The sequence below is a fragment of the Telmatherina bonti genome (assembly GCF_933228915.1).
Source record: "Telmatherina bonti genome assembly, chromosome: 13".
Taxonomy (NCBI): Eukaryota; Metazoa; Chordata; class Actinopteri; order Atheriniformes; family Telmatherinidae; genus Telmatherina; species Telmatherina bonti.
The window spans coordinates 10,851,375-10,866,359 of NC_136611.1; the positions used below are offsets into that span (position 1 = coordinate 10,851,375).

At 36.8% G+C, this 14,985-nt stretch overlaps 1 protein-coding gene across 1 annotated transcript in view; it reads right to left on the reverse strand.

The window, feature by feature from the left end:
- jak2b (Janus kinase 2b) overlaps window positions 1–14,985 on the reverse strand; it is a 31,382-nt gene that overhangs the window by 5,429 nt on the left and 10,968 nt on the right. Inside the window, exons 9-22 of the mRNA XM_079251352.1 lie at window positions 13,462–13,573; window positions 12,399–12,585; window positions 11,341–11,465; window positions 11,000–11,134; window positions 9,356–9,443; window positions 8,659–8,786; window positions 8,317–8,455; window positions 7,872–8,023; window positions 7,241–7,391; window positions 6,685–6,821; window positions 6,215–6,404; window positions 3,938–4,062; window positions 3,680–3,852; window positions 3,159–3,276 (exon numbers count right to left, since the gene is read on the reverse strand). Of these exons, the coding sequence (XP_079107478.1) occupies window positions 3,159–3,276; window positions 3,680–3,852; window positions 3,938–4,062; window positions 6,215–6,404; window positions 6,685–6,821; window positions 7,241–7,391; window positions 7,872–8,023; window positions 8,317–8,455; window positions 8,659–8,786; window positions 9,356–9,443; window positions 11,000–11,134; window positions 11,341–11,465; window positions 12,399–12,585; window positions 13,462–13,573 (1,960 nt within the window). The remainder of the gene's footprint in view (window positions 1–3,158; window positions 3,277–3,679; window positions 3,853–3,937; window positions 4,063–6,214; window positions 6,405–6,684; window positions 6,822–7,240; window positions 7,392–7,871; window positions 8,024–8,316; window positions 8,456–8,658; window positions 8,787–9,355; window positions 9,444–10,999; window positions 11,135–11,340; window positions 11,466–12,398; window positions 12,586–13,461; window positions 13,574–14,985) is intronic.

Genomic DNA, 14,985 nt, shown 5'->3' on the forward strand with positions numbered 1-14,985 from the left:
GTAATTATTACCGAAGTGTCTTATTGCATGTTTTTCATCGTCCTCTTTATTAAATGCACTGAAAATGGCAGTGAAAGAAAAACATCATTTTCTGTTTGACAGAGCTGCAGATGGCACCCTTATAATGATGAGATCTTTTGTGCACCTGTGATCTTCACATCACGAGAAGCTCTACAGCCAGCCAATGTTTATTTAGAGAGGTTTCAGTAACATTAAAACAAGTGCATCCAAGTAGGGATTTGATATTAGAAAGCCTAAATGTCCCAGCATCCTGGTGAAAACATTTTGATTCGTAAGCTCAATGAAAAGGTGCTGAAATAGCTCTTAAAGAGCTCATTGCTTCTATTTGAAAGATTTACATCAAATAGGTGGTGGCCAGTCACAAAAAAAAAAAAAATCTCTAAACTCATCATTATTCTTTATTAGTGTATTACATTATAAGAAGGCTTAAACTATCACAGTAAAGTAAAAATAAAGATCAGCTATGAAATTGTTAAAGTGGAACTATTATGTGCATTTCAGGCCAATTTATTTTTATTTCTGAGACCAGAAGGGCTGGGATTGATGGAGTTATAGTCACAAATCGCTTTATTTACTTCAGACCGACCCTCTCCGTAGGCTGTCAGATCAGCCTGTGGGCAAAACGAGTGGATTGAGACTCTTCCGCATTAAGCCCCGCCTCCCGCCACTGCACTACATCGGGAGCGCGCACCGCACCTGCTTTCACCGTCATTGTAACATCTCATAAACAGAAGGATTAGGCTCATATGAACTCAATAAAAAAACAAAATACAATGTCAACACATAGCATACAGCCCTACATGTTGGAACCTGAATCAGACCCTGAAAACGAAGTGGAAAACAGCAACCCACAGCAACGAATGCAGCAGGATGTCTCCCTTTGGTAAACTCACCAGCCATCGTTGGAAATAACTTTATCCCACGTTTTCCACCCACCTGATGTATTTGTACACGCCCTTGTTAACCAGTAGAAGGTAACCAATCACCGAACCTTATTCCCTGGAATGTCACAAGAATTCCAAGTAGAAAAAACTCTTTAAAACGAGCGTTTTTCGTTGCCATGGAAACCGAACGGAGAGAGTGCTGGAACTCAAACTCAAACATGCGTTTAGGTGATAAAAAACAGTGCTGTTCACATGTCTGATGAGGATTCAGCACTGTAACACTGTAGAAAGCTCAGAAAACTTGAAATACCACAATAGCACCCCTTTAAACACAATGATATGTACTAGAAATAATTGTCTGTTAAAACTTTATAACCATGACAACCATAATGACAGTGGTAAAGTTTAAAATAATGCAGTGATTTGCCCACAGAAACACTAAGATATCTGCAGGCTAGTAAACAGATTAAAACAATGCAAATCTCACTTCTTCTTTGACACATGTTTATTGACAGTTAAGTCTCGCATGGAGGCACTGAAAGCAACTCGTGGAAAAAATGGATTTTACAGGTCTGCTACTTGCCACCACTAGCAATTGTGGTAAGGTTATTTGATTGGTTCGTTGTAGCATGTGAACCACACTTTTACAAACACTCCTGGTGTAAAACTGCACGTGTGTGTCTTTTTTATTATGACTATTTTCAAAATATGCCAGGAAGCTTGGTCACCCAGGAGGTGCTCAGAGCAGAGTTACTGTGGATTGAGAAGAGCCAGATGAGGTAGCTTGGGAATTTGGTTAGGATGTTCCCTGGATACTTTCCTGGTGAGGTATTCCAGGCATGTTCCACCTTGGGCTGGGCAATATGACCTTGTAGTAATATCCCAATATTTTTATGGCATGTCACAATATATGATATATATATATCTCGATACTTACCTTAGCCTTGAATGAATGCTTTGGTGCATACAATCACATCAGTAAGATGATTTTGTGTCTACATTAAAACATAATCGTTCATACTGCATTAAGATATGCTGATTTTAAACATTCATGCCAAAAGGGTGAAATTGTAATGAAGCAAAATTGATCAAACCGTATTTATTGAACAGTTGAAGCATGGCAGAAACATGCCATTTTATATTTGTGGTACTAATATCTTTTGTGGCAACACTTTTGCGACATACTTTGCATACGGCAATTGTTTGGTCAACATCCTCTCTCCGGTATCCAAACCACCGCCAGGTGATGGCTCCTGTACTATTTTTCTTTGGAACAAATTCTTCCTTCAATTTTTGTAACTCATGCTGCTACCGCTACTGCTACCAGAGTTCTCTGTTAGAAAAAGCTGCTACAGGCTGCCTCTCATGACGTAGCTCACGTTATGTACGTAACTAGGTGTGCTTGATTTAACTCTCTGTGCAAAGCGGTGCAGAGAGTGAAGGAGGAGTGAGAAAATCCCGCCCACAGCTAAAAACAACAGCGTGACAACAGGGCTACTTGAATATGACGAATATAGACATTTTCTATATCCCACAGGGGACTAGCTATGATATCTCAAGTATATTCGATATATCGCCCAGCCCTAGTTCCACCGTGTTCCCGAGGGAAGACCCAGAACACGCTAGAGGGACTATATCTCTAAGCTGGCCTGGTAATACTTTGGGATCCTCTTGGATGAGCTGAACAACGCTGGGAGAGGGAAGTCTGGGCTTTCCTACTTAGGCAGCTGCTCCCATTGAGCCGACCCCGGATAAGCAGCAAGATAATAAAGGGATTTTTTTAAAAATGATTTCTTCTAATTACCCAAATCTGTTACATGTGAAGGATGCTCACAACTTATCATGGATAGGTACTGTCTTACAAGTGTTATGTGTGTCATATGGGCTCGATGTTTTGCCATCACTCCTCAAGACGTTTACACACAGTTGTTAAACGAAGTAAACATCACTCTGTAACAGCTATAACGAGATGCATTGCTGCCATCAAATTCAAAATGGAGCTAATATTTTCCATGAAATGGTGAATGTTTGTTTCAACATCTTGTTTATCTTTTATGGGGAATAAAATCTGGCTTTAGGAGACGTGCAGATCAATGCATTGTGTTTTTATTTACAGTTTACCCTTTCTTTTTGGTATCCAGGTTGTAAATTTCATGTATTTCCCCTGTGTATTCTACATTTAGTTTTGATAGCAGTGCAATTCAGTTAAACATTTAAAGCTAGTGCATGCATCCCAGAGGGTTTGTTACTTACTGCAGGAGGACTGCAGTTCTTGTCGCTGTGGGTAAAGAGCTCATATAGCACCACTGCAAAGCTCCAGATGTCTGAGGCCACAGAGAACTTGCTTTCAGTCAACGACTCGGGGGCATACCTACAAAACACACATCATATGACTTCCGGTGCAAGCTCTACTTCTCTATGGTGGGTCTATCATGTAGGTATCACAGTTTTAACTACAGAGCAATATCAAAAAAGCAAACTTAAAATAGAAGGAGTATGTCACTAAATAATTCTTAATTACATTTTGGGAATGACATGATAGCTGCATTTTTGTTATTAAAACGCCACTCCAGGGGCAATGATTCTTATTTATTACTGATCATACAGAGGTTAGTATAGTATTCTTAATTTGTATCGATTTAAATAGAAAAGCAAAGTTTTTATACTAAAACAAAACTTTCACTTTGAACTCGCTTGATTTAAGTACATTTTAAGAGAATAAATTACTACAATAAGAAAAATGTCTTAATTTTATAACAGACTGGAATTCTTACCAGAATATGGGACTTTCTCCCGGCTCTTTGACCATGTAGTACTCTTTGTCCTGAGGCAGAACTTTGGTGAGACCAAAATCACCAATCTTCACTCTCAACTCGCTCTCTACAAGGATATTACGTGTTGCCAGGTCTCTGTGGATATACCGCCTACTCGATAGGTACTCCATTCCCTTTGAAAACATAAAATATACAAAATATTTTAATCAGTGGTCAGAAGCTCCAGATAGCATTTAGTGAGAGGGCAAGCCGCAGTACCTTGCAGATCTGAGAGGCATAATGGACAAGCATTTTGTGGTCAATCCGCTCCTTGTTTTTCATCAGATAATCTCGCAAGCTTCCAAAGGGAAGATATTCCATGATGAGACGGAGATTTCGTCGACCTGAGAGAAAACAAAAACTGTTAAGTACTCTATATATAAATATATATCTATATATCTATATCTATATATATATCTATATCTATCTATCTATATCTATATCTATATATATATATCTATATCTATCTATCTATATCTATATCTATATCTATATATATATATATATATACACACACACACACACACACACACAGGATTTTAAGGACTTTAAGGGATGGCATTAGAAAGTTGACCTTGTCTGAAATTTAAAAAAAAAAAAGAAAAGAAAAAAAAAAAAAAAAAAGGCTAAAATCCACCAAAGCTGATATACAGTAAAAAAAATAAAATAAAAAAAAGTTGAAAAAAAAAAAAAGAAAAAAAAAAGGATTTTTGCCATTTCTTTTGAGGATTTTAAGGAAGTTTAAATAAAATAAAATAAAAAAAAAGTTTTTCTGGTTTACAAAAAACTTGGATATTCTCGGAAATTGATACATGTACTAGAAAATACACTCCAACCACTAAACACCGGGACAGAGACAGGGTTAGGTTTAATACAGTAGACCTCATCACATTTTGTCCTGCCAGCAAATTAATCATGCCAATGGGATTTATCAAAGAGGAAAAGCTTGTGATTTTAGCTCAGCTCTATCACACCTTTATACTTAAAGGATTTAGATTTTAATTAAAAAAGGAAGCTGCTATGCCCCATTTTGCAGTTGTTTCCTACTGGTTGTGTACTGTTGTACAGAGTCCCCTACTGGTCATCATGCCAAAACACTCTCCACCTTAAACTAAGTCAGGGGTGGCCAAGTCCAGAGATGCAACCCATGTCCAGCACAGCTGAGTCAAAGAGCTGAATTCCTTTTCTGTAGGTCATTCAGCTCTGCAGAGGCCTGCTAACGAGTCACTTATTTGATTCAGGTGTATTGGAGAAGGGTTGCACGTAAAAACAGTAGATCTCGAGGAGCGGACTTGGGCACCCCTGAACTAAGTGAACTGCTATTCTCTTCCACTTAGCAGAGCCAAACGCCCCCTTTGTACTGATAGTCAATCTCTAATCAGAATCAGACATGACTTCTATTGAGTTTTGACCTCCAGCACAGTAATGCTACAATGCCTTTATATGAGACTATGGTGAACCTTTTGCTGTTGTCAAAGTCACATCCCAATCCTCAAACTAAAATATCTTATTGCAATTTGATTAATTTTCACCACTGAACTCTTAAACACAATTAGATTTAGATCAATATCAATTTCAATTTAACAAAACTGTGAGTCTTAAATCCAACAAACATGGGTTTGGTTCAGTGTCACTATTTATAAATTAATAGGGTTATTTTTGGACAAATATCTGTTTCGTTTGAATATTCACGAAAAGGTCATTTTTTAATATTGTTGGGTGAAACTGGATGAGCAGGTGTGTGATTGTGCTACTGCTGTCATTAGTGGAACTAAAGTGAGGCTGGATCAAGCCTCTTTTGGTGCTTGGGGGGTGTTAAATGTTCAAAATGACAGCATATTGTAGTCAGTTTTTTCAAGCAACCTATCAGCTATGTGGCCCCATAATTTAAAATGCAAAGAGATTTTCTACTTGGAGCTTTAAACAACAGGCCAAAGGGCCGTTGCTGGTCTCATTGGCCTGACAGTATAAACATAGCTAATGTGTTGCCTCTCTGATTTGAACTTTTTAAAAACAAAAACAAATAATAAAGAAAATAACAAAAACAAAAACAAACAAACAAAAAAACCCCACAAATGAAACCTGGAAGTGGAGTTACATAGACCAAGCAGCCAGATTACTAATTTACAGAGGTCAAACTTCATAATAAAAGCACATAATATCTAGTGTTTCTATGAAGATGGTGTTTACTGTTACGGTCCAGATGCATCAAAGCCATAAACACCTGCTTTTGCTCAAAAGGGAATGTCTAAAACAAAATGACCCATCATTTGGATCCGCCCTGATCTACATACACTGGCTCATTGGAATCAAAGTGAGAAATTAATTGGAACAGCAGAGGGCTTTCATTCCTGACCTTTCTGAAGAACACTAAAGCTAAATACATCATTTGGCAAAAACAAATACATAAGGAAGTGTAAAAACTACTCTGGTTTGCAGGATTCAGAAGGAAAACAGTCATCAAAACAATATAGCTAAAATAACAGTGAGAATCACCTGCGCTGTAACAAACACCCTTGTACTTCACGATGTTTTCATGCTGTAGAGATTTTAGAATCTCGATCTCTCGCTCAAAGTCTCGAATGTGCTCTGCAGTGCTGTGCTGGAGTTTCTTCACAGCGACGACCTCTCCTGTGTTGTCCTGAAGCGGGTCGTAACGGCACAACTCCACACTGCCAAAGTTTCCCTTGAAGAGAAAACCAACCTAAGTTAGCCAGCATTCCTTTCTCATTGTTCGATATTATATATATAATTTGATTACTTTACATTTTTCTGATAATTCACTGGAAAGTATTAAAAACACCCATGATGGCTGACATACTGAGAACATGATAAACAAATACTTACGTTTCTGTACAGTATTTGATACAGACTGTAAGTGTTAACTGATCTTTCTATCTCACAAAGCTGTGAGAAATTAAAGCAATTCCATAAATTTTTTTAATGCTCCACAATTTGTTTTATACCTTTCCCAGGAGTTGTAAGAAAATGAGGTGTCTCTCTTCAAACTGAACTGGATCCTGGTTCTCAAGTCCCCCAGTTGTCCAACCAGAGCCCACAGTCCTGTTTGGCAGGATGTCACTATCAATAATCAACTCATAATCTGGAAACACAAAGTGAAAAATATCATGTTTGTTAATGAGGTCATTGAATATCTCAAGTAAACCAACATTGTATTAGCAAACTTTTGAATTTAGGTTGACATTAAAAACAGTGCATTACACAATTCATGATTTTCATACATATTACAATGAAAAACATCTGTCCATTTCCAGGGTGGAAAAATGAACTGAATAATGAATAACAAAAATCCCCCAAATTGTATCCCTATTCCACTAATGACTACATTTTTATAATTTGTAAATAACATCACAAAAACAGGAGTTAATACCACTTTTTTCCAAACAACATCATGATGAGTTGGAATTTCATTTGAGTGGGTGTGTCTGAAGTAATCTGATCTCAGACTTATGATCAAAACATCACAAAAATAATCTGACTGGTTAGGGGGGAAATACCAACCTGGTGTGAAGAGGCTGTGAAGATCACGTATAACTGCGCGAAACGTGGGCCTGAATGTGGGCTCGTAGTCCATGCAGCTGGTAATCAGATTAGCCAGTTCAGTCCACTTTGGTGCAGGAAGATGTTGACCGTCTTCATAGAACAGAATTTTCTGTTGATGAGATCATTAATGAATTCTTGTGTATGTAAACTCACTTTATAGCATGTCAACACCACCCTGACACCAAAAGTTGAAATCTGAGAATATGTAAAAATGGGCTTACACGAAGAGGGCTCAGCAATTAAAACATTATTACACTTTTAATTAGTTTAATTATAGTTTAAAGTGAAGAAACTCACATTTATTGTTTTTTGAGTAGCTTGCTTTTTCCTAGTCAAACAGTAATTATCAATTAATAATCATACTGTGATTACAACTGTTACATTGTGTTTTAATAAAAAAGAAAAAAAAAAAAAGAAATCAAGAAAACAGATCTAGTATTTCACTTGAAATAAACTAAAAACCAAAAGATTCCCACCCCTTCTTCATCTCTTATGACATCACACCAAAATACTATACGCAAAAATAGTAAATTAAACATACACATTATATACACACACACATCCTTGTGGCCATATTGCACAATAATACCTTAGAGCTGTCGAGTGTTGCTAGAGGTTTTTCTCCACTGCTGCAGATTTCCCATAATGTGGTGCCAAAGCTCCACTTATCTGCCGCCAGGCTCAGTTTGACAGAGTCTTTGATATATTCAGGGGGCACCCAAGGGATCCTTTCAATCAGAACTGATTATGAAATATAATGAGAAATGCTTTACTTATCCCATAGGGAAATTTCAACACAGAGGGAAATTTAAAAAAAACACTGAGATTATAAAACAATACAACAAACAAAAACATTTCAAAATGAATTCTTTAATTTTCATGATTTTTTTTTTTTTTGAGCCCAAAGACTTTAAGCACAACATAAACAGTCAAATAATTCACCTTGCCTCATGATGCAGTAAGTAGTAACCTACTGATCCCTGCTGATTAAAGGGGGTTATAACCTTTTCAGTAAAGCTTAGACATAAACTCACTTTCTTTTGGCAGGACAGTGACGCTGATACCAGGGTCACTGAGTTTGATGAAAGGGGGGTTTCCAGCCCTGCGGTCCTCCTCTCTGATCAGCAGAACATTCTTGGCACATACATTCCCATGAACAAGATGCTTTTCTTCCTGCAGGCACAAAAAAAGTAGATTAAATCCCTTTCCAACACTGAAACATTATTAATGTTCCCAATGATTCCATTTAGTGTTCTTTATCATGAAATTCTGTATACTCAGATAATGAAATGCGTTGACTTAAAGGGACCATTACTGTACATATATGCAATAAAGACATTGCTATTGATCTGATTTGACAGAATAGGGATATGCACCAGGAAGTTCATGGCCCAGGCCAGCTGCTTTGCCACTTCAAGCTTCCACAGAATGTTAATAGAGTTCTTGTTCTTTTTCAAGTAGGTGTCCAGTGAGCCAAGCTTCACATATTCCTGCACCATGATGTCTGAAAAAGAAAAAGAAAAAAAAAAAAGCAGTTTTTAGATTAAAAAACAAAAACGTTTTACAATACAAAGCTTGAAATGCATTAATGTAGTATCAAGCACAATGTTAGACTGAATGTTATTTTTTAAATTATTTTCTGCATCATATATGTGCAATTTATCATCTTTGCATTTTATTCAAAACTCGTCAAAAATTCTGAATGACAAATGCAAACATTACATATTAAAAAAGAAGAAAGTCTAAGTGACACATGCACGTCAGCTGGGGCAGATGTCAACATTATGCCGTGCAGCAGCAGAAGTCTGAAAGTGTGTAGGCAGTGGTGCATGTGAAGGAGAAGGGGACACTGGTAAAGGGTATTATAATCCTTCTAAGAATAGCCCACTACACAAACAAACTAAGCACTGCTTTCAGCTCTGGGTTACAGAGGATGGTGAAGATTACAGAAGAACATGGTGAACTGCTAACACCATGAGATCACAATTACTACTGCGCCTATTTACTGAAAATGAACTATACAAGGACATACAGTATAACACACTGCTGTGTGTCTCTCTGCAGCAGACTTACTTTCTTCCCCACATACACACACACCATAGTTGAGGATCAGATGCTTATGGGACAACTGGCTCATCATGCTGGCGGCTTCAAAGAAAGACTGCAGGACAAGAGAAATAAAACAGATTATAACCTAAATTACTTTAACTCAAGAAAAAAAAAAAAAAGAAAAGAAAAATAATTAAAAAAGCAATGTTATTACTTCAAAGATGGAATAAATGAATATGCAAAGAACTATGAGACTAACAGAAAAGCACAAGGACCCTTTCACTGACCCCAACTTTTTTCAGTTAAATTCACTTCCTGCTTTTTAACACTAGCAGCTGTTCCCAAACTTAACACACACTCTTGTTTGTTACCTGTGTGTGCGAGAACATTGCTGTCTTAACAGTTTCAGTTTCTCCACCTTTATAATTTCCAGTTCTTTTAAAATCTAAAGCAAAGCATTTCTTATTAAATATGTACCACATAATGACCCTGCACTTGGATAGATGGGTGGATGCCTGTTTGCCGTTTTCATATAAACTTTATGAAGTAAAATGTGCAATACATGCATGAAGTGTGGAATTATGTTGCTGTATGGCAGATGTAACAAGCATGGACAGCAAGGCATGAGAGTTTTCTTATCTAAGCCCTGACTTTATACTTGTTTGACCACATGTGTTGTTGTCAAGTTTTATACTTTAAACGCCCAATAAAATTAAATAAAACATCAAATCAATAGAGGTGTTAGATATATCAAAATATTGCAATATTTTGAGTGAAAATATTAAATCAATATTCAAAAGCACTGTATTGATTTTATCAAACAACCAACATTTACTGATACGGCAGGTTTTTTATTTCTTTATTTATCTTGTACATAAATATCAGTGTTGTTATTTATTCTGCAGTGAAATGAAGATCCTCTGTTCTTATTCAGTAAGTTGATGTCAAGCATGCAACAGGATTCAGCGTTTACTATCAGTAAAGAAAAATAGCAATATATTGTCTTGCTCATATTATCCTGATGTATTGCAATATATCATATTGTTGGCCTGTATTGTGATACATATTGTATTGCCAGATTCTTACCAATACACACCCTTAGAAATCAAAGATAATTTCCACCTAGTTTTGGAATTTGTGTTACTGTCACATCAGGGATGTTGAGTCATTCATTCAGCACTTCTGATATCCATTTTGACATTTCTACACACCAGTTATACTATTCTAGCAACAACTGAAATATCAAATCAACATGGAACTGAATTGGGATTTAGTCAGATGTTAGCAGCTGGAGAGATTCTGACCAGTCTAAAATGGGCTTACGCCAGGTTTGATCTGTTTTCCAGCTGCAGCATGGCTTTTAGGTCTGTTTATTATTCCAATCTGCAGTAGAAATGCAAACAAGACAAAAAGCTTCTAATAGTAACTCTTCATGGAGCTACTCAGTTTACCTCTAGAACTGTTTTGTCCCAATGTGGGTATTAAAAAAAATAGTGAAGGAGTTACACAAGTGATACATAAAATTCATTATGACTATAAGGGGAAATCTTTCAAACCACCATGAGTCAAATGTCATTAGAATAAGTGGGTAGATCTGTGGATTGCCTATCTTCTAAAATCCCTTACAATAAAACATTTGCATACAAGTAAAAAAAAAGTATCACACACCTCAGAGTAATTCCTGTGTGCTAGGTCCAAAACTTTCATGACAACTTCTGTTTGGTGCACACGTCCGTAGTCTCCAAGCTCCTTTCGGACCCCTTTGAATATCTTTGTAAATGTCCCTTGACCAAGACTCTCCATCTGGGAGATAGATCACAAGTGCATGAAGTTTAGAATAACTTGGAAGTAACAGCCTTAATTCAAAGCTTTATTTATACCAAACTGTATACAGATGGTACACTTAAATGTTACATCAATCATGATTTGTAAAAACAATACAAAATTTATTGAACCTGAATATAAATACAATTTACAGACATCACTGATGAACATAAAACTAAGCTTACAAATTCCAGATCATCTTTCTTGATCTTGTGGAACACCATCTGGCTGATGTTGTGCCGTTGTGGTGACGGAGACAGAGGCACTTCTGAGCCCTTGTTGCTCCTGCACACCAGAAGGCCGGACTTTTCTGTTGGTAGAAAGAGAATGTTATCTGTCTCAATATGTGCCGATTCACATTCATGTTAAAGAAAACAAAACAAAAACGTAAGTATCACATAGAAAGAAAAGTGTAAGAAATGATGATGACACAGTATGAGTTAAGAGTTTAGAAAAAAAAAAATTGTGCAGTTATTTTGTCATCAACAACATTTGGTATTTTCCTTTTACAGAATACTAAGGTTTTAAATTAACCCAAAGTGGAGAGGATAACATTTGTAGGGACAGAGGTGAAGCAAATAAATAAAATATCTTTAAATAATATTTTTAAAAAAAGCAACTAAAGACAACAGAAAGACTCATATGATGGATGCCAGTAAGGTTTGTTTTATGCTGAAATGAAGGTTCAATAACAACATGCACGAAAACACAAAAACACTGACAAATCCTGGAAAAGCCAAACAGTAGAAAAAAGCTGCAAGTTCAGAAAGAAATTATAGAACTGAAGATCATTTCAACTGTGATGTAACCTCGGAGTTTCAGGGGAAAAAAAAAAAAAACAGACTGCAGGTGATCATGAATCTTTTGGCCTCACTTAACTTGCATAATTTCATGTTATTTCAATATTTGTTCAGGTTAATACCCGATCAAGTAGTAAAAGGCTGTTTTACCAGCACTAGTTTGATTGCTCCACCTGAACAATCATCCATTTTGCATGTCCCATTTTTACAGTTGTGTTAAAAAAAACCATTGTAAATAGAAGATAAATCACATGAATTGGAAGTGATTGAATCAATAAATGGAGATTGACACTGGAGTTATTTAAATATTCATTTGTGACATTCACAAACCTAATGCCACCAAAAGCACTTGTGTAATGCCTGCCCTGTACGTGCTTTCATCTAATGCTAACAAACACTTGCAGGTCTAGTGTAATGCCAAGGTTGGTTTTTTTTCTCCTTACCTTTGGACAGAGGAGGACAGCATTTGCTGAACTGGAAAATAATACTGTCTGAGCGAACGGTTTCCTTTTGGTAGCAGCTGAGTAGTTCCTGCAAGCTGCTGAAGTTTCTTTTAGTTCCACTGAGATTAAATTCTCCAGCTGCCGACCTGGTAATCTGGCAATGCTTGTAATCTACTGCATCATACACCTAGGAGAAAGAAAGAGTTCAGGCAGTGGAAATGTACGCTAATTCAGGTTCAGTGTGGAAATGAACAATATCAGGCCTACAACAAGTCTCATTTAAATATTAAAAAACATCTCTGAATGTTGAATCATACAAGAAAATAGTTATATTTGCAACTAAAAAACCTTGTGCAGCAGAAACAACTGGTCACTTCACTTGGTACTACTTCAACAGTGACAAAATTCAGTACTTTTAAAGAGGCAACAGCAGACATATTCCTCTGATATACTAAAAGAAAAACAGGCCAAAAACTCAGCTGAAGTACAAATTTTATGACTACTGAGGGTCTCAATCAGCTACGGCCACAAATGACAGAAAAATGTATTCGAAAATTTATTGGCATCATATTGACAGCAATACAGAGAGGCAATAATGCAGATTCCCTAAACGGCTGCCCTCCCTGAGCCGGGTTCTGCTGGAGGTTTTTCCCTTCCAGTTGAAATGGAATGATTTTGTCTTTCCAGTGTTGCCCGCCACCGGTGCATGCTTGGGATAGGGAACTGAATTCATCACAATCCACTGGTTTCCTTTCATGAACTATTATTTGTAAACATTTGCTTGTGTGAACACAGTTGTTATAAACTGGACAAATGTGGATTTGCTTTTATCGAGTCTCAACAAATTGGCTTGAATTGATTATATCTGTAAAATGCCTCGAGATGATTGAGGAATTGGTGTTACATAAAGATCAAATGAGTTGAACTGAATTTAAATGAAAGTTAAAGCATTGTAAATCTTTAATGATAAAAAAAAAAAAGATACAATTAAAGAAAAATATTTATTTTTTTAGTTATATTGATTAAAAGATGAAATAACTCCACATCAGCGAATGATACTCACCTCCACCGGGAAAGTCAGAAAATATTTATCAAAGTCTTTGGGGCTGCATCTCAAAATGTACAACCCCCGTTTGTTTCCACACTTTTGAAGGCGGTTGATGGCAAACTCCATTCTGAAAACAAAAAAAGAAGCTATTATTTTCAGAAGAAATAAAGTATTAACTAGTAGCAGAGGACCTGTGTGAAAACCACAACAGGACTGCTTGTTAGCAAGGCTGCATTTTGAAAAATAATGATGCATTCCTAAAAAACAACCATCTGCTCAAAGCTGTGTTTCATAGAACTGTAGACTGCAGGGTCACAGTGAGGAAGCATGACATATCCATCCACTTTCATCTGTAGCAATAAGCAAAGTGAAATGCTTTTCTATACCTACTGTATTCACAGGAAACTTTTTCTGTGGCTACATGGTGGGTCATCTGTTACACCCTGGGAGAGACTCGCTTCCCACAACATACACAGAGATTGGACACAAGGCCACCTCAGACCAGGCAGTCGCCTGAAGCTTTCTGCTTACACATATCAGACTGTAGGTTCTGTTCATTTAGGATCCTCTTGTGTATGTATCATCACAAGAGTTTTACTTGTATGCAAGCTCCTGTTTCCAGCTCTATTTGTGTCTATCATGTTTGTAGTTCTTGTTATTATGCTATGTGTTTATTTAAGTTTTAAACAGATACAGGAAGTTGATTTGAAACACATATATGCAATTTAACAGTGAAAGAGCTCAACAAAGCTGTAAGTATAAAAATAAAGACAAGTAACACCCCCATCCCATATTGGATTCAAGTCATTCTCAGGTTTGTAACGTTATCGTCCCTCAACACAGCAAACCTTGCAGGTTTACAACTTAGTTTAAACAACTTTAACCAGATAATCCAAGCAGAATAAGTTTACAGTCATCAAAAATAAAATAATGCATATTAAGTCTTCAGATCTCATCTTCTGTCTACGTTTAGGTTCACTTCTGGAGCCAACAAAGGTTAAGCAGGAGCTTTCTGCATGTGTCTAAGAAAGCTTGGTGTTGATAGAATAGGTTCTAGTGAGGAATAAAACTGGCAGACTTAAAGGGAGCTGCTCTTTTTGGCACAAATAATGCAGTCGGTTTCCAGAAACATAACTTCACTCTCACTTTGCTATTTGTGTAAAGGCTCTCATACATCAAGCTTTGGGTGTCTGGAATGCCATTAAACATCAGCTGACCATCTCTTTATGGAGCGACACCTTCAGCAGTGTCAAAGTTAGTCCATCTTTCTCCCCAGCTGATTAAATGTGTGGATTAAACAGTAAAACTGACTGGATCTATAGCATGCTTTCACACAACAAGCCACACTCTGCATTCAGAGCTTTTTTTTTTTTAGTCTATGCAGTGTTTGTTCTCATAAACACACTCATACACTAACGCTTTGGAAATAATGTGGGGATCTTCTTGCCCAAGGACACTCTGACATGGTATTTTGATTGGGGAAGCAAAAGGATCAAACTACCGACCTACTGACTGAGAAAATCTCCACTACTTTCTGTG